Source organism: Perissodus microlepis, chromosome 14, assembly GCF_051167445.1.
Source record: "Perissodus microlepis isolate ML-2025 ecotype Zambia chromosome 14, ASM5116744v1, whole genome shotgun sequence".
In the NCBI taxonomy this organism is placed as follows: Eukaryota; Metazoa; Chordata; class Actinopteri; order Cichliformes; family Cichlidae; genus Perissodus; species Perissodus microlepis.
This window is the reverse complement of record NC_140474.1, coordinates 1983513-2003921: the sequence shown is the minus strand read 5'-3', so window position 1 is coordinate 2003921 and position 20409 is coordinate 1983513. Positions and strand designations below refer to the sequence as shown.

General features: G+C 38.4%; 1 protein-coding gene across 1 annotated transcript; it reads left to right on the top strand.

Annotated features, from left to right (window-relative positions):
- Window positions 1-1010: 1010 nt before the first annotated feature.
- On the top strand, window positions 1011-12422 carry LOC146372838 (sperm-associated antigen 4 protein-like). Its single transcript, XM_084951265.1, has 9 exons — window positions 1011-2528; window positions 3218-3308; window positions 3431-3627; window positions 3730-3788; window positions 3939-4074; window positions 4152-4276; window positions 4390-4563; window positions 4663-4752; window positions 4941-12422. Exons 1-9 carry the CDS (start codon window positions 2333-2335, stop codon window positions 5049-5051), a joined length of 1179 nt encoding a protein of 392 aa, XP_084807391.1. The 5' UTR covers window positions 1011-2332; the 3' UTR covers window positions 5052-12422.
- The last annotated feature ends 7987 nt before the right edge of the window (window positions 12423-20409 follow it).

Here is a 20409-nt window from a genome sequence, read left to right as displayed (position 1 = left end):
CAAGTTAAGGCAATTATATATAGATGGTATTCGATTTTGTGATGTTAAATGCAATAATAAGTTTCTTAGATCTTCATTAAGGAGTCTTTATTCTCCAAATTTACTTAGACGTAATTACATATTAAAAGATTTCCAAAGGGAAGAAATTGAAAAAATAAGAACTGATTATATCACCTTCCCTATCCCTCCTAAAGGGAAAGAAGTCCAATTTAAAATCTTGAATAAAATTTACCCGACAAATAGACTCCTTAGTGATAGATTCAAAATAGAAACGGGTAATTGTGTATTTTGTGAAACAGAAGAGGAGGATTTGGACCATCTATTCTTTTTGTGCAATTTTATACAAATATTTTGGTTGGATTTTCATACCTGGCTTTATTCCAGTGGGATTCAAATGACCCCATTTACCTTAAATATGATAATGTTTGGAGTGTTTTTGAAAGAAAAGAAAGCTAATTATGGTGTTAATGTGTTATTAATCTTGTGCAAGCATTTTATACATAAATGTCGCTTTTTTAAAACTAAACCAACACTAGCTTACTGGAAAAACGACTTAAACCTGTTGGTTAAATCTTTGACTTTAGTTAAAAAGAAAAAGGCTGCTTTTTTTGTTTCCTTTATGGAAGATTTTGATTTAGTGAGTTAATAATCTGTCAAATTATGTGACCCCATCTTTATATTATTTTTTATTTTTTATTTTCACTATGTATGAAAGTTGCTAATATGTAAGAAATGTCTATTCTCTGAATCTGTAATATATGGTGCATTTTGTTTGTATGTTTATATTACTAATAAAAAAAACAAAAAAAACAAAAAAAAAACAGCGAAAACTAAATTGTATTTTTGTTACTATTGATGCTGCTGATGAATAAATTTGATTCTAATTGTTTTTTTAAACAATCTGGGTTTATTAAAAAAAAAATCACCATCCCTCCAGCTTTTTCGTGGCCAAAACTGTCCGTGTGTTATGTTTTTGTTTCTTTGCTACTTTTTCTGCATAAAGTTTTTTCACAAATATAAAATAGTCATTACTTTTTACATTTTTAATCCTCCAAACACCCTTTTCTAGTACAATGCACTTGTTTGAAGACAACCTCAAAACTCACCATTTCATATATCAGCAGTGCTACTGGAAATTATTGTACAGTGGTCCCTCGCTATAACGCGGTTCACCTTTCACGGACTCGCTGTTTCGCTGATTTATTTTTTTTTTAACAGCAAATTGTTTTGTGCGTTCTGATTGCTGTAGACCATTGTCAATCAATCTAGTGCCGTGTCTTCTGCACGGCAGCGGTCCCCAACACCCGGGTCCGTTTGGTACCGGGCCGCGAGAGTTGAGGCTCGGGTGTGAAGTGTATGGTTTTCAGGGTTTTTAATCGTTAAGTCGGGTTCCCTGGGTCTTTTCCCGTGTTGTAGCCGTGCGTCTTATTTTGAAAGAACTATTTACGCGTTACCATAGCGACCGGAGAGCATCAAGAAGCAGAGAGGAGGATGTTACTCTCAATGTTGTTGGTGCATTTCAGGAGGACCCTGCTAATAAAGTTACACAATCACACAGTGAATTCGCGTTTATTGTTATATTTACAAAATACCAGTTGACAGTTGGTTTAAATAATAATAATGGATTGCATTTATATAGCGCTATTCAAGACCCTCAAAGCACTTTACAATTCCACTATTCATTCACTCTCACATTCACACACTGGTGGAGGCAGCTACAGTTGTAGCCACAGCTGCCCTGGGGCAGACTGACAGAGGCGAGGCTGCCATATCGCGCCATCGGCCCCTCTGGCCATCACCAGTACGTGGTAGGTGAAGTGTCTTGCCCAAAGACACAACGACCGAGACTGTCGGAGCCGGGGCTCGAACCGGCAACCTTTGGATCGATTCGGATCGGTCGCTTCCCAGCTCATCCGACCCGGATCCGCATTGGATCCGCTGTTGATTATAAGCTAGAATGATGCCCGCTAATGTTTGGCTCGAGTGTCCTAAAATCACACTTTCCCTCTGAGAAACGGTTTCATTACACTTTAATACCGTATTTAAATGACCGTGGTCTTGCCTCATTCTCATATACGTCACAATTTTCTCACAGCAAAATCAAACAAATTAGTGACAGTGAATATGGAAAAGTTTTCTTCATTCACTGCAACACACCTTTGCACATGGGCTCGTGAGCGCCTGTGTTGTGCTATATGAATGTTGACAATATGATGCGGTGTTTATAAAGGCACTGAGAAGGAAAGGTATTTAATTAAGAGCAAATTTCATTTAAAAAAAAAACAGAACTACACTCACACCTTTGCGCGTGCGCACACGAAGCGCTGCTCTTATGGAACGCGCGTGCGTCATATTCGATTTGTGCGTGTATCCGTTTGTAACGTCCCTGAAAAAGCTGCGGTTTGAAATTTTTCTCCTGCACCTAAGTTTTCTGGTTCAGATGAGTTCAGTGAGAAGTGCTAAACGTCCAAATTTACGGAAAAGCGCACTTACTGATTCAGTTTCTTCAACTTTCGTTTTAAGTGAAGGTAAGTGCTCTTTAGACTAAAAATCAACAAGTACAAAAACAGAGTATGTTTTAGCTTCACATCTTACATTTAATATGTTTCAAATCTGAACATTTAAAAAATGATATCCAGTTGATTATGTCAGAAAAGCACTTTTTAGTGCATTCTACTGTAAAGGTGATTTTACTGCTTACCTGTTAGACGCAGCTTGTCTGATCAAAATTGTTTCCTTTTGTATATTAACTATAAAAACAAAGAGTTTTTAATTCTTAAAACCTTTTGACAGGATTTTGGGCCAAATTCATTTAGTTGCTTTGAGCTTTTCTTTACCGCTGTGGTGATTTCCTCTTTTTCTGAATTTTAAAAACTACATTGTGAACAAACAAACTGACATGTGAAAGAGATTTTTTTGCAAGAAAATGTTGTGATCTGTTGCTATGATATGAATCATAACAATATGAGGCTATGTTTTTGAAGACACTGGGAAAATAAAGTTCTTTATTAAGAGCGGATTTCATAAATGGGTGTGATTCAAATATTATTCTGTTCATTAAAAAGAACAAGCTGGCACCGTGAAGTTTATATATAAGAGAATTTGCACTGATTTGTACAGAGTTGCTTCTGATGGAAACATGCTCAAATCATAGTTAAGTCTGATAAGCTTTGTGTCAGAGACTCACTTAACCCCATGTTTCCCTTTCATTTTACAGCCATGTTGAGAAGAAGCCAAAGACTTCAGTCTAACGGCTATTACGGCAGCCAAGGAGAGCCCTTAATCTCCTACAAGGAGACTTTACACAGGTTAGTGCTGGTCTACATGTTCTTTGTTGTCATCCACTGACATAGATGCATGTGTTGTAATCATAATCCATTTGTTCTTCCATGTACATTTTTTCTTCCATGATTTTGTTTTTTCTGTGCAGAGTTTTCAAAAGGCGACGTCCCCGTCCAGTCCCTGACAATACTGACCGAGACACAGTTGAATACAACACTGTTGACTGTGACACTGTGGACTACAATAACGATGGTTTTGTTGACTACAGTAGTGGCAGCAGCAGAGGTCTCTTTAGAGCCATCAAGGCATTGGGACTTTTGGTCCTCATGCTGGCCTTGTGTTTTGGTAAATGATCTCCTTCCACAAACAATTACAGTCTTTCTAGTACTATGTGCTTTTCTTCTGGATTAAGCTTCTCTTCTTATTCTGTTTCTCTTCATCCACCAGGATTGATTTTCAGTATTGGAGGGCTGAAAATGGACTTTTCCACCCCGTTCATGAGTGAGGTATGAAAAACATATGAAGCTCATAATATATTCCCTGAAAATTAATCAGACAATGACAGTTTATTATTATTATTTTATATCTATCTATCTATCTATCTATCTATCTATCTATCTATCTATCATAACATGAATGGTTCTTCTCAATTGCAGTACTCACTGAATGGACAAGAACAGGTGGAAAGGCAGCTACAAGAGCTGCAAAGGGAGTTAATAGACTTACGAAAAAGAATTGACTTCCTTCTTCCAGTTGGGGACAGGATGCCCAACTTTGCTCTGGAGGAACTGGGTAAGACATGAAATCGGATCAGAATTTCTTTGTTGTTGTTTTGCGATTCCTTTCTCACCCTGTGTTTTTATCTACAGGAGCAAAGATTGTTAAAGAACAGTCTTCAGCATCCTACCTTTCAGAACAGGCTGGATTGAAGCTGTGGGGGCTTACATTGATACCCGCAAAACCACCCTGTGTAAGCCCAAGAGTCGTTATTCAGGTATAATCTACTTTCACAAAAAAACAAGATACTATCTCACACATCTGCATGATTTAATAGTCAAACACTAGCGGTCCAAACTGAACTCTGTTTTTGTTTCTTTTTCTCTGTAGGGTGGAGCACCCATGGTCCCAGGAGTGTGTTGGAGTTTTGCGGGCTCCCAGGGACATTTAACAATTAAGCTGCCACACAGCATCGCCATCAGCCATGTGACACTGGGTCACATTTCTAAGACTGTGTCACCATCTGGAAAGGTCTCCAGTGCTCCCAGGATGTTTTCAGTGTTTGTAAGTCACAGATTTCCACTGCACCACTGTTCAGCTGTTGCATTTTACATATGTGTATATAGAGAACAACTTTATCTGTATTTATTTCTGTCTTTTCAGGGAAAGAGAGCATTAGACGACAGTGGTGTCCACCTGGGAACATTCGTCTATGATGAAAATGGAGATCCACTCCAAACATTCAGGATACCCGTGAGTACACTGTGCCATTAGACACATGCACATAGACTTTTCTATCCAGAGTACTTAGAGGTTAGCTCCCCTTGCTATCTGTATATCCTCCCTCATAATAATCACAGTATTCCTAAATTTACCATCCTTTCAAGAGTCAAGAAAACTATTATGCAACTAACCCATCTTGCTTTTGTTTTGTCTCTCAGGACGACAAAGTAGACGTCATCCGCTCCATTACGCTGCATGTGTTGGACAACTGGGGCAATCGTGAGTATTCCTGTCTGTACAAGTTCCGAGTTCATGGAAAGCTGGCATAACTAGCTTCCCATGAACTCCATCTATAAAAGAAAAGAGAGGAAAAATGTGAAAGTGAATCAGACTGCAACACATATTTAAATAATTGTGTTTGAAAGAAATTGTCAATTTAACCCATTTTTTTCTCCAGCGAACGTCCATCCTACCAGGTAAGACATGTCTGATTAAGATGTTTGCAGTCTGATTCACCTCACCCCCAACCAGCCGTGGCAGAGGGCTTGCCCCTCCCTGAGCCTGGCTCTGCCAGAGGTTTCTTCCTGTTAAAAGGGAGTTTTTCCTCTCCACTGTTGCCAAGTGCTTGCTCAGAGGGGATCATCTGATTGTTGGGGTTTTTCTTCTCTTATATTGTAGGGTTTTTACTCTACATATACAGTGCTTAACAAATTTATTACATCACCTGTCATAGAAATAAGAACACCCCAAATTTCTTAAATTCTTACATTAGGTGATGTTCCACTAACTTTGTTAAGCACTGTTATTGTGAATTGGAACTCATTTGGACTGAATTAAATTTCTTGTAAAACATAAAAATTCTCTAAATTGTCTCCACTGGAAATTTAGAGATTTTTAAAACAACAAGAATAAAATTGTAAGAAAATATTTTTCATGTCTTTTGGTATTCTTAATTGTCAGAGTATATTAAACAAGCGTGATAACACTACGGCCAGAGGATTTAAATTTTGAAAAATGAACATTTAAACTCCCAAAAGTAAAGAAAGTAAAGTCCATGTTGCATGTGCTGTGATATGAGAAGCCTTCACTGTGATGCAGGCTTTGAGGTTTAGTGAGGTAACTTCAGGTTTAACCATGTGATTGTAGTTGGGACACCAGATAGACCAGGGGTCGGCAACCTGCGGCTGCGGAGCCGCATGCGGCTCTTTAGTCCTTTTAGTGCGGCTCCGCGTGGTTTGGGAAAATAAATTTGGTTTTTTTAAGTAATTGGCTGAAGTGTATTTTATTTATGTTAGTTCTTTGTTAACTTGTAGTTCTAAATTGGAAGATTATTGTGATATTGAAATACAAACATAAAATTATATTCTATTATTTTTTGATCGCTCAAAATAAGCGTCACACTCACGGAAGCCGGCGTACCCGCTGAAACGCCGTGCATTTATCGAGACTTTCAACCCCAGGTAGGCCAATTGTGGATCTTCGGATCCACATTATGTCAGCAGCTGTTCTCCACCGTGAACTATGTTAAAACAAACACCGCTCGCGCCTGACAGATGACAGCTTACAGTCCTGCGTAAAGATGAAAGTGACTTCGTACAGCCCCGATTTCCAGATGCTGTGCGCAGAGCTTCAGGAGCAGAAGTCCCATTGTAAACATACCACGGCAGACTCGACGATGTTTCCATGAACACGCTTTTCAGCATCTCTTTATTGACCACTTTTCACACACAGTTGCTGTACAGCCGGCTGTAGCTTTTCAGCTCACAGCCCGACACACACCAACAACACCACAACAGCATAGAGAGCACAGACGTTAAGGCGGCGAGGCGTGATTGCGGGTGCCGCTCAGGTGCGCCCGCCTCCCCTGCAGCGGCGCTGCAGACCACGCCCCGCCGCACACATTAACCAGGTAAAATACATATTTAGGCAGAATTTTGCAAATATCTGTTTTTCAATTTTTAGCAGCATAGAGCTTTTTTTCCAATTATTTTTTAAAAGTCAGGTCAAGGCTCCAAAAGCACAAAGACGATATAAGGGTGGCGGCTCACCACAGGTTTTGTTTGCTGGATCATTTTAGTTCAGCTTTCCTTTTGTTATATTTCTTTAAGAGTTCAAAATGTGTTAATTACATAAATAAAAGAAAAATTTTATTTATGCCATGATAGAGAAATATAGAGAAAATGTAATTTTCTCTATAGCAGTTCATGGATTTCATAAGCAACACACCTCAGTTGTTCACACAAAGCATAAAGGTATAAAAACAATATATAGACTGTTATCTTCATTTTAGATGTCAGAAAGTATTTGCGGCTCCCAGTGTTTTCTTTTGCGTGGAAATCGTGTCCAAATGGCGCTTTGGGTGTTAAAGGTTGCTGACCCCTGAGATAGACCATTAAGCATATTGCATCTTGTTTTTTAACTTCATCAATTTCGCAGATTTCACTGGAAATTTTTATTTAATAACCCCAAATTTGGACTTATTGATAACAGAAACAAGCTTCTACACTCATTTTATTTAGTTCTGTTAATTTCAAAACAAAGCTTCTTTTCCTTTTTCTTGACTAATGGTGTCACCTCCTGTAAGTTGTCATGACTTTTGAGTCATGATATGTATAAATTCTAAATGAGTGAAAGTCAGGGACTGGGCCAGATCGGACGGTCTGAGGCAGCTTTGTTCTGGTCTCCACCTCTGTGTGGAGTTGCTTCCTTGAGCTCATCCACTCACATCTGCAGGTAGTTTGAAATCAAGAGGCTGTGCATTTAGGAGCTGTGGTGCTAGATCTCCAGCAGTTTGTATTTCTGCCATGGTAGTAAATGGGCTCTGTCTCTTGTCTTCATTTCTCTGCGTTTACTCTTTAGTAACTTTTGTATATCATCTTCTCTGTAGAACTACACACCTGCTACTATATAACTCATCTGGAAATCTTACCTCTCCCGTCTCGAGGAATTTCCAGTTATCAGCAGGTTTTTGCCATTCTGCTTGCAGCTACGCCAGGGGTGTCCAACTCCAGGCCTCGAGGGCCGGTGTCCTGCAGGTTTTAGATCTCAACCTGGGTCAACACACCTGAATGAAATGATTAGTTCATTACCAGGCCTCTGGAGAACTTCAAGACATGTTGAGGAGGTCATTTAGCCATTTAAATCAGCTGTGCTGGATCAGGGACACATCTCAAACCTGCAGGACACCGGCCCTCGAGGCCTGGAGTTGGACACTCATGAGCTGCGCCATGCCTCTCCAAAAAGCCCCAAAATCACACACGCTTGGTTTGAAACCCGGCCAGCCCACTGATAACCACCCTCGCCATCATCACCCAGTGCATGCCAAGTAAGGCAAAGCAGAGCAGTTATCCAAGCAGCCATTCTCCATCTTCTCACCTACGAGTACTATCTTATATGATACCTGATATAGCTCATAGCTTCTGCCCACCCAGCTCCCCCTCTTCCCAGCAGCACTTTGAAAACAAATACTGAAAACACGAATCCCACCATCTGGCTCTGTTTTTGGGGCTCAGTAACAGTCGAATCATGGCACTGAAAATTCTTTTTTAATGGTATCCGTCATGTTCTCTAGGAAGTGGTTGGAGAGCTCAACCTCACAGCTGTGTAAACTTTCATGTGCTCTTCTACTAAAAACACTTAAAGTGCTTTACACAACTTGCCTCATTCACCCAGAAGATCCATTAGAGCTGATTGAGGAGCATCAGGGTGCAGAAGTAAGCTTGAGAGAAGGCGAGAAGGAGAAAAGACACAACCAACATGAGCACAAGGACAAACTAGGGTCACACACAACTTTATACAAGTAAAGACACACATACATGTACAGTAGTACAAAGAATATTATGTAAAGCCGCTCGACAATAGTGGAAAGAATACCAATAAAGTGTATCAATATAAGTACGCGTCTGCAGTTCAGCATCAACAAATGAAGTTAACAGGAGTTCATGTGACTAGTTCACATGACATAGAAATCAGCTTTTAAACAGAGTGCAGTTATGGGTTTCTTCAAATATTAACTAGGTGACAATAAATGTCACCCACAGACCCACCAATTAAACTGTAAACAAGACATGATCAGCGTTAATTGTTCACTGTTTCAAAAGAAAATAAAGTCCCTGTAACAACGTGTCAGTGACACAGATGTTTTTGAAGCTGTTGTTAAAGTTGTTTACACCAACGTTTAAATCTAATACAACAGGAAGGAAGAACAAAAATGGTCACAACTATTACTAACAGTGTGACTCACAGTAGTAATTGCTTCATTCAATCTGCCACATCAGAGCACTCTACCTGAAAAAAGGACAGCAGGTGTGTTTTTGTAACATTTTTTTAAAGAAAAAAACTTAAATGAAATTAAACATGAATTGTTTTTGAAGTTTTTCAAAAAAAAATCCACGTTGTGCGTACTTGCGTTCTCGTGATACGTCATCAGTCTGAGACCAAGTACTGTTCCAATTCAAAGTACGCATCAAGCCGAGAACGCGAAAAAGTCCCGGATGTGTTCTCGCTCCGCCCGTTTTATCGAGCATGCATCGGTGGTGACTTGTGTGGACTTGGTACAGCTAAATATCCCAGAATGCATTTCGTCCAAAACTCAAACGCGGCAATGGCGGACGAGCGGGGCTAAAAACTTTTAAATATTACTATTTCTGGGTCACAAAATACACTTTTAAGTTATTTTCAAGCGAGAAAGTAGCTGTGCAAACTTCAAATATCTGCTCGATTTATTAAGATATCATATATTTCCAAACGTGTTCAGATGTTTTCGGAGACGTCTGTGACCCGCCAGCTCCATAGCAGACAGCGAGGTCAAGGATCACTAAAGCCGGCGAGAACAGCGGACTCCTGGCTCATCGTTTTCAACCCCCCCGCGGTCTTTTCGCTACTCAGGTTAAACAAACCCCAGCAGCTGTCTATTGTATTGAGTGTCCACTAAAATTAAAATAAAAGCGTTCTAACATCTCACTTGCTTGTTTTTATTAAGGCATACATGTACACTATTTTTATTAATAGATATTTCGCTACTGAGGTTAAACATGATATATAAGTAAATTAGATAACTTCTGAATGTTAAGTTTGGTTTATTTCAGTGTTTTATTTGTTCCTGAGTAAATCGGTTTGGCTGTGATTAAAGTTAAGCTTCATAACATGTTACTCACAGTTAAATTAAGAGGGGACGGCAGTAAAAACTCCAGACGTGTGACATCATCAAGTACGCTGGTAATCCAATCCGGTCGTTAAGTGATGACGTGACGAATCCTACTTCCGGGCCTAAAGTAGTCTGTGTTTAATATGGCTTTTGTGTTGTTAACATGTTTAATGTTTTGTATTTTCTTCTATTTAATCTCAAAAAGCTCCTAAAACAGTCAGTGATCACTGCTGACCTCCCTCGGCTTTTATTACCGCTAATCATTTATTTAAGCTCAGTTTTTAAAACCTTAGGATGTAACTACAGCCCAGCCCATGCAGCAGTATATGAATGACTAACCTCGTATTGTGGATGGATTATCTCAGTTGTTCTCCTGGCTGAAGTTTGGTCCTTTTACAGCATCCTGCCTTGCGATTACATTTGTTCCTGACCACCGAGAACACTCACGTTAACTTTTATCGAGTGGAAAAAAGGTTAACTTGTTTATATTATGCTAACATAGCTGTGTCGCTAGCGGTCACGTAGCACATCATTATATACCAGCTAGCCAAACTTCAGTAACCCTACAAACGTCACTGCTGTTTAGTTTTCTGTCTTCATTTATGTTGGAAGTGATAACAGAGCTGTACGTTTGAATTTGTTTCCAAAACCCCGCAGTCAGGACATGCTATATTGTATTTAGATAGAAGCTAGCGAGCTAACTTCCTGCTAACTTCTAACTCCGTTAAATGTCATAAATTCCGTTTTCATGGATGCCTGGATGTTAAACTCAATTGTTACACCTGGTAGAGCAGAACGCTGATCATTTTATTAAAGATGAAAGACTTTAGACAGTTTTTCAACTCTCAGTAATGCCATAGTGATCGTTTGATATATGGACCTGCAGCGGAGTTTAGGCCCAGACACGGCTAGTGACGTCAGACTTAACGACCGGATTGTACAATTTGCAAGGCCGCGCTCGCGTTCTCGGCAAGTCCGGTCTCGCCGAGAACGCGAGTATGTACTTGCGTACTTAGAATTGAGAAAGGGCCATGCTGCTAGTGATGGGATTTACGGCTCTTTTTAAAGCTCGGCTCACTAAAAGGAGCCGGATTTTTCGGCTCCCAACTAGTGATGTGTGGATCGATCCTGAAATATCGATTCCTCCGATACCAATCATTTATGTTCTAGAATCAATTCTCACATTAAAATATCGATATTTTAGTAATTTAGAGTAAATTTGTAGTTTATCATTAACAGGAACACAGTGGAAAGAAACTATAACATTCGGATTGTCTACATTCAAAGGAACTACTTCCTCTTCCGCCTTTCATAGTCATGTGCGAAATACGGCTGTATAAATGTCTCGCAGCCCCTTGGCGTGCGCACTCACAACAATGGCTGAGTGTAATTGGAGTCATGTGCGGACGTATTTTAACTCCACAAAGAGCTTAGACGTGGTTTGCGATATATGTGGCAAAAAAGTGCTCCAAGACTGAGGTGTTGTGGCCGTACTAGGGAGACATTCAAAAGGGCTGTTTGGGGGGGGTGATAAATACATTTTACAGGGTTTATTTATCGGATAAAATACGTTAAATGTCACCGTTATTATTGGCCGGCCCGGAAACAGCGGGGGTTGTCCAAATTCAGAGGCTGCTTCCACCTGAGGACCCGGCCTTTGCGGTCTAAAGAAAGCCGGGTAGTACGTCACGAGCTCCCTCGGTGGACTGAAACTCTGCCGTCTGCTCCTTGCTATCTAAAATATAAGCGGGCACTGACCTAAACTCTCGACCGTCTCACACTTCTGTTTAATCGGTTTTCTGTTTGACGTTTATTCAGCTGTGTGAAAACCCCGGAGGAACCCACCCGAGGGATTAATAAAGTTAAATTTAATTCAATCTAATCTAATAACTTTAATCTCAGCCAAACCGATTTACTCACAAACAAATAAAACACTGAAAAAGCCAAACAATAACATTTTTAAGTTATCAAAGTGACTTATATATCATGTTTAACCCGAGCAGCGAAAGACCGCGGGGGTTTGAAAACGATGTGTCGGTCGGCTCAGATATTTGAAGTTTACACAGCTACATTCTCACCTGAAAATATGTTAAAAGTTTTTTTGCGACCCAGAAAGAGAAATAAGAGTAATATTAAAACTAAGCAGCTGCAGTAGTAGTAGCCATTGTTGGAAACTGGAATTGGCTGGGCCGCGCTATAAATTCTGTGATATGGTTTTTCAATTTTGTTGTCCGGGTGGAAAATTGGGAAAAATTCGGGAGAATTCGGTGTTCTCCCGGAAAAATCGGGAGGGTTGGCATGTATGGTTGTGTCAACATCACTAACATGGTCAAACAACTCAGAGTAAATCATATCACAGAATATGACGAGCGTATGTTGAGGCGAACTGAAGAGGAGGACAGGGACAGGTGCTGCTGGGGCGAGACAGACGTCTCTCACGGAGTCCTTTAGTGCTGCAGGCAGGCAAGGTGTTCAAATAGCACAACTTCAGTTTTTTGTATTTCTATATGATGAACTCTGCATTATTAAATAATAATAATAAGTAATCTGATGTCCTGTAATCATTATGATGCTATAATTTGAGATACAATAAATAAAATAAGTTTTTGTACAAAGTATCGGTATCGGATCGGTATCGTCGATACCACCCTGAATATTACTTGGTATCGGATCGGAAAGGAAATCAGTGGTATCGCACATCACTACTCCCAACCAGCTCTTCAGGTTGTTTTGTTGCTTTAATTAATTTATTATTAACAACAATATAAAATTATGTACAAAAGGAATTACTAATGTAAAAACAAAACAAAACATGGTTTTATTTATATATGTTTATATATAAATATATACGTGGCCCCTAGAGACAAAGCACGTACAAACTCCAAAACACATTTCTAGCGTTAACTGAACTTGGAAAACAGAGCTACCTAGATCAGCGGTCCCCAACCCCCGGGCCTCGGACCGGTACCGGTCCGTGAGTCGTTTGGTACCGGGCCGCGAGAGTTGAGGCTCAGGTGTGAAATGTATAGTTTTCAGGGTTTTTATCGGTTTTCAGCGTTATTTTGTTATCGTTTTTATCGTTAACTCTGTTTTCCTGGGTCTTTTCACGTGCGTTATGAATAAATCTTCTTTTTTTCGGTACCGGTACTAGTTTTATTTTGTTGTATTTATCCGCGACACATTAAAGGTTGGTCCGTGAAAAATATTGTCGGGCATAAACCGGTCCGTGGCGCAAAAAAGGTTGGAGACCGCTGACCTAGATCACTTAGGCTACGTCCACACGTACACGGGTATTTTTGAACACTGAGATTTTCCGTTTTCGTTTTAAAAAATAATCCCGTCCACACGTAAACGCAGAAATGAAGGAAAACGCTGCTAGGAACATGCCAAAGCAACAGGTGGCGATATATTCCTAACCGTGTGGAAATGTTGGCCAATCAGAAGTCTAGAAGCCTCGGTGGGAAAAAGTGAACAAGGATGTCATATCAAAACAAGCCCACACCTGCAGTTGTTTCAGTTTTTCACTGGTGTTTCCTGTCAGCTGGTCAACCTCACTCAGGCGACATCCATATCAGCCAACCAAACGACAAGCTCCTCCCTTTGTGCTTCAAATCCCTCCCACTCTGAGACAAGGAGCTGAAAGAGAGAGAAAAGAGTCAATTATAAAGAAGAGAGAAAAGTGAAACCCTCCTCAGAAGGTCTGACTCGCATACCTGCAGCTGACCTGTGATGGACTGCAGTTTGGCGTTCACGTCATCCCTCGCCGATGCCAGCAGCCGAGTCTGCAGGGTGCCCTGGAAGAGCTGAGTTAATGTTCGACTCCTCCTGGTCAGGCTCTCCAGCTGGATGAGCCGAGGTCTCCCCTCTCGCCGCTGCCTCTGAACACAGAAACACAAATTGCATCTGAAGCAGGAGGTGCAGATTTTTTCTGCTATTCTTTTCTAAATCCAGGCTTGAAAACGTGGAGGTATTTGGAAAACTTTTTTGGCCAGCGGACGACTGTTGTCTTGCAGAAAGTCAAATCAAACATATGCGATACACAATCAATTCACAAGAACACATTATAAAAATAAGTCCAGTTCTTGCCTGATTTCAAATGAATTCTGCATCAAAACAGGGTGACAGAAGTAAAACGAGTGCACAAAGCCTCACTTTGTACAAGCCTGCTATTACAGTTCTACAGTTCTGCTGTACGAATCTTATGGATACACACTAAATGAAACAATAGTGTGCATGACTCCAGATTCTGATCCCTCATCCTAATATGGTCCCAACATAGCAACAGCAATAAAGCAAATGTTGAGGCTTCAAAATACAAAGTCCATAAACCAATGGCTGACATGGGTTTTATCATAAGGGTGATAAATATACAGATTTCAGTCTGTCTTAGAGATTTGATGTTCATTTACCTGCAGATGCCCTATACGTGCCTGCTCTGTGGTTTTCCACAACGTTTTGCACATCACTATTTAATACAGGAAGTAAGTGAACTAAAACAAGTCATCTTTCCTTGTGAGAGGACCATATTAATGAAACAAACCTCAATGACATCACAGAGATCCCTAAAGATGCTCCTGCTGCTTCTCTTCCTCCTCATCCAAAGCTTCCTTCTCCTTGTCCTCGCCTTCCATCCAATTGTAATTCAACCTAATTGTGTTTCTCCCCCTCCTCTTCCTCATTTTGTTGGAGCTGTGAACACAATTAATGTGAATCTGGATTAATTTGTGCAAACAAGAAAAATCTACAGCTTTTTGGTCAGAGGTGCTCTTGTGATTTAAGCCGGGTAGAGTAGATTTATGTGTTGATGCTGCCTGCTTCAGCTCTGGCTGCTGAGTGATATTTACACCCTGGCTGGATTACAAACTTTAACCATGTGCTGAACTTTGGCCCAGCGTTGATACCTCTTGTTAGTATAACGACCTCTTCTTAGCTTGTATGTATGATGGTGGATAAATGAAATATACAAAGAAAAATTAACTATATTACAAAAGAACATCTATCTTGGAAACATCAAATGACCGGAGCATAACTTGTCAACTAGTCCGAAAATAAGTTATACAGGAACAGTCAAAGACACACCTTCTCATGTCACATTTCTATTCATTTCTATATCATTAGAGTTAGAGTTATCTAATCTAATTATTCATTCAAAACACTTATGCATAGCTGTATTTTATACAGCTCATACAGAATTCAAAGTACAGGTTCATGTGAGTATTTAATGTACGGCTCAGATCTACAGAATTTCAGAGTTTCTAGAGCAGACACAGAGCTCACGTCACCACAGGCTTCAGGCGCCATTTTAGTGACTTTAACAATATGTTAAATTTTAATTTCGGTCTAGCTGGGGAGGCACCAAGATGGCGGCTTGAACAGTCGTGTTTTTTCAGGAGCTCCGAAAGACCGCAAAATTTACTAAGTAACTTTATTCTCTTTCCACTCGAACTATAACTATGGATGCCCAAAAGGTTATTAAGAATGCAAAGCTGCAATTTGTGCCGTCAAACCCCAATGTTAAGACGTCGTCGCATGCTAAAGTCAGTGACCATGGCTATGCTAGCACTGAAGCTGCCAACGTGGGCTTAAACAAGCGAGAACGGGGAGCAGACTCGGCGCCGCCAACTCCATCAAAACAACCTCCAGAGGAGAAAAGAACAAAATCTTCAGAGAAGGAAGATGATATCTCCAATAAAACTATTTTTGAAGCCATTATGGGACTTGACAAGAAATTTGAAGCACAACTGGAGGATATCAAAGAACAAAACAGACAAAGTGCAGCTATGGTTGCCAGCTTGGCTAAGGCTGTAGAGTTTAATGCTGCAGAGATAGTTGATTGCAAACTGAAAGTTGTTAAACTGGCAAATGCGAATGAACAGCTGCTTAAAGAAAACAAAGACTTGAAAAGAAGAGTGAGAGAACAAGAGCGCTACCGAATGAGGTGGTGCCTAAAGCTGAAAGGGGTGAAGGAAGACAAAGACGAAAACATTAGAGTGAAGGTTTTGCAAACGCTTCAGAAGATTGCCCCTGACTTGAACTTAGAAGAGGCCGTTGATATTGTCCACCGCTTAGGGAAACGAGTTGATGGCAGAAACAGAAACATCATTATTCTATTCACACAAAGGCGAATTAAAGAAGAATTGTGGAGGCGCACCAAAGATTCTTCAACCTGCAAGCAAGAAGGCTTCAGCTTCGCTGAGATGTTGCCGCAGGAGGACATACAAGAGGCAACAGCGCCTATGGCCTCTGGTGGAGGAGGCAAGACGTGCGGGTAAACGAGCCTACTTTCGTGGTCCACATGCCTTCATTGATGGACGCAAAGTTGAGGAAAGACAGGAGAACTAAAAATGACAAAAAACTGAAATAGTGGAAACTTGTTCGCGGTCTGAGGAGCTCAGCATTTAGTACTTTTTTTTTCTTTTTTCTCACGTGGTGAGTGATATTCTGTCTATAGTTCATGTTGAATGTTAACATTTGTTTTGGTTCTTTAAATGTTAGGGGTTTAAGAGAATCTGTTAAAAGAAAAGCCTTATTTTTGTACTGCAAAGGTAAAAAATCAAACTGTATTTTTCTACAAGAGACTCATTCATCTGATGGTGATGTATCTTTTTGGTCAAACCAATGGGGCAGCAAAATCCTGTTTAGCCATGGCTCAACGAGGTCGGGGGGTGTAGCGATTTTATTCAATAACTTTCCTGGGGATCTTGTACTACAACGGACTGACTTGAATGGTCATTGGTTGATTGCTGTAATGAGAGTTGAAAGTTTGTTTTTCATTTTAGTCAACGTTTATGGATATAATAATGAAAGTCAGAATAAAATTATGTTAGAAGATATAACTCTAAATATTTTTGAACTTAAAGGTCGATACCCTACAGAATACATTTTAATGGGTGGTGATTGGAATATGACTCCTGATGAATGGACTGATAGATGGCCCTCAAGGACAGGTAGACCACAAAAAAATAACCTAATTATAGATTTTTTGATAAATAACAATTTAGCAGATATTTGGAGAGTAAGAAATCCAGGAATTAAGAGGTTTTCCTGGTTTAAACCAAATGGAGCTTGTAAATCTAGAATAGACTATTGGCTAGGAAGTGACATCATTCTTAACCACACTGTAAAAGTTGTGATGTCAAATGCACCTCTTTCTGATCATTGCTTTATTGAACTGTGCTTAGAATCGGGAATTAGACAATCAAATAAAAGAACTTATTGGAAGTTCAATGCCAAACTTTTACAAAATGAAGACTACTGCAACATAGTCAAAAAAATTATAAAAGATATTATGGCTGATCATCTAATTGTAGGATATATCAGTAAATGGGAATTCATTAAATTCAAAATGAGAGAATTTAATATTCAATTCAGTAAAAACATAAGTCAAAAGCAAAGAGAATATGAATGTAAATTATTCCAAGAAATTACTTATTGCTGTAGTAAAGATGATCTAAATACCCAAGAAAGGAGTAAACTTATGGAGTTGCAAACTAAATTAGATCAGCTCTACCTAAATAAAGCAGAAGGAGCTTTTGTGCGTTCACGGGCCAAGTGGATTGAGGAGGGGGAAAGAAATTCCTCATATTTTTTTAATTTAGAAAAGAGCAGACAAAAAAGAAATTTTATATCTTCTCTGTTAATTGATGGCATTGAATGTGACGACCCTAAAATTTTGGAGAATGAAACTTATACATTCTATTCCAATTTATACTCCTCACAGTTCTCCCAAGCAGATTGTGATGTCTTTTTTGATCAAATAGATAATCTGATCCCTAAAATTGATGAATCATTTAAGGAATTTTGTGAATCTGACTTTAGAATTGAAGAGGTAGATGCATCTGTTAAGAAAATGGCGCTTAATAAATCCCCTGGTCCAGATGGGCTTACAGTTAATTTCTTCCAATTTTTTTGGGAAGACTTAAGGGAAATTTTATTCAAAGCTATACTGGCCAGTATTGAAAAGGGAGAATTGATGTCTAGCATGAAACAAGGATTAATTACATTAATTCCTAAACCAAACAAAGATAAACGACAATTGGATAACTTAAGGCCCATAACTTTATTAAATACAGATTATAAAATTTTCTCTAGCTCAGTTGCAACAAGGCTCAAACAAGGGGTTTCAAGTATAATTAGTGAGACACAATCAGGGTTTTTGAAAGACAGGAACATTCATAATAATATCAGATTGGTTTTAGACTTACTGGACTACAATGATCTAATTGGTGATGACAGTTTTATTCTTTTCTTGGACTTTTATAAAGCTTTCGATTCAGTAGAACATCCTTTTATTTTAGAAACACTAACTCGATTTGGATTTGGGGATAAATTTAGGAAGATAATAGATATACTGTATAATGATATAAATAGCTCTGTGTCATTAGGCTATGGTACTGGTAAAAGATTTAGCGTCAAAAGAGGAATTAGGCAAGGGTGTGGAAGCTCTCCGTTGTTGTTCATAATGGTTGTGGAGATGCTCGCAATTCTAATTAAAAACAGCAGCGTTGCCGGAATTGAGATTATGGATAATTTTTTAATAATTAGTCAACTTGCGGATGACACTACTCTTTTCTTAAAAAATGAACATCAGATTCCCCTGGTAAAACAAATACTCACTACATTCTCAAAAGCTTCAGGCTTAAAGTTAAATTTAAATAAATGTGAATTATTGGCATTAAAGGAGTGTAATTCACAATTACTGTACGATATAAAGGTGAAGAAGGAGGTAAAATATTTGGGCATCACAATTTCAAAAGATCACAAAGTCTTAGAAAAAGCGAATATTTTAGATAATGTTGACAAATGTAAGACAATCTTAAATAAGTGGTTACAAAGAGACATCACAATTTTTGGAAGAATATTATTAACCAAAATGGATAGTTTATCTAGATTTATATATCCAGCTTACTCTTTATCAATATCGAATAAAGTTATTAAAACAATTAATAGCTTGAATTTTAATTTTATTTGGAGGAATAAGTGCCATTATATATCTAAAGATGATTTGGTTAAACCATACATTGAAGGCGGTGGAAACGCAATTGATTTTGATATAATGAATGGTGTTTTGAAACTTAAATGGTTAAAATCCTTCCTAAATAATCCACACTCCATTTGGTTTTTTATACCAAGTAAGGTCTTTAACACACTGGGGGGTATCGACTTTCTCCTAAAGTGTGACTTTGAAATTACTAAGCTACCTGTTAAACTCTCTGAATTCCATAAACAGGTCCTTCTTTATTGGAAAATGTTATTTAAACATAATTTCACTCCACATAATAGCCCAATTTGGAACAATAGATATATACTGATGAACAGGAAATCTATTTTTATTCAAGATTGGTTCTCAAAAGGTGTTTGGGCAATTGCCCATTTTGTAGATGAGGAAGGACATGTTCTAGGACATCAAGATTTTTGCCAAAAGTTTAATATCCAATGTTCTAAAAGTAAATTTAATCGGGTTATAAAATCCATTCCATTGTCACTTAAAAACATAGTTGTAAATGATATAATATATTCTGACATCTCCCCCAAGTTAAGGCAATTATATATAGATGGTATTCGATTTTGTGATGTTAAATGCAATAATAAGTTTCTTAGATCTTCATTAAGGAGTCTTTATTCTCCAAATTTACTTAGACGTAATTACATATTAAAAGATTTCCAAAGGGAAGAAATTGAAAAAATAAGAACTGATTATATCACCTTCCCTATCCCTCCTAAAGGGAAAGAAGTCCAATTTAAAATCTTGAATAAAATTTACCCGACAAATAGACTCCTTAGTGATAGATTCAAAATAGAAACGGGTAATTGTGTATTTTGTGAAACAGAAGAGGAGGATTTGGACCATCTATTCTTTTTGTGCAATTTTATACAAATATTTTGGTTGGATTTTCATACCTGGCTTTATTCCAGTGGGATTCAAATGACCCCATTTACCTTAAATATGATAATGTTTGGAGTGTTTTTGAAAGAAAAGAAAGCTAATTATGGTGTTAATGTGTTATTAATCTTGTGCAAGCATTTTATACATAAATGTCGCTTTTTTAAAACTAAACCAACACTAGCTTACTGGAAAAACGACTTAAACCTGTTGGTTAAATCTTTGACTTTAGTTAAAAAGAAAAAGGCTGCTTTTTTTGTTTCCTTTATGGAAGATTTTGATTTAGTGAGTTAATAATCTGTCAAATTATGTGACCCCATCTTTATATTATTTTTTATTTTTTATTTTCACTATGTATGAAAGTTGCTAATATGTAAGAAATGTCTATTCTCTGAATCTGTAATATATGGTGCATTTTGTTTGTATGTTTATATTACTAATAAAAAAAACAAAAAAAACAAAAAAAAAACAGCGAAAACTAAATTGTATTTTTGTTACTATTGATGCTGCTGATGAATAAATTTGATTCTAATTGTTTTTTTAAACAATCTGGGTTTATTAAAAAAAAAATCACCATCCCTCCAGCTTTTTCGTGGCCAAAACTGTCCGTGTGTTATGTTTTTGTTTCTTTGCTACTTTTTCTGCATAAAGTTTTTTC

Excerpts from the sequence above, each read along its gene's own strand:
- LOC146372838 (XM_084951265.1), top strand. The coding sequence starts at position 2,333 with ATGGAACGCGCGTGCGTCATATTCGATTTGTGCGTGTATCCGTTTGTA. Across the intron at positions 3,789-3,938 it reads CCACCCCGTTCATGAGTGAG|TACTCACTGAATGGACAAGA; the intron begins GTATGAAAAACA and ends TCTCAATTGCAG. Across the intron at positions 4,564-4,662 it reads CCAGGATGTTTTCAGTGTTT|GGAAAGAGAGCATTAGACGA; the intron begins GTAAGTCACAGA and ends CTGTCTTTTCAG.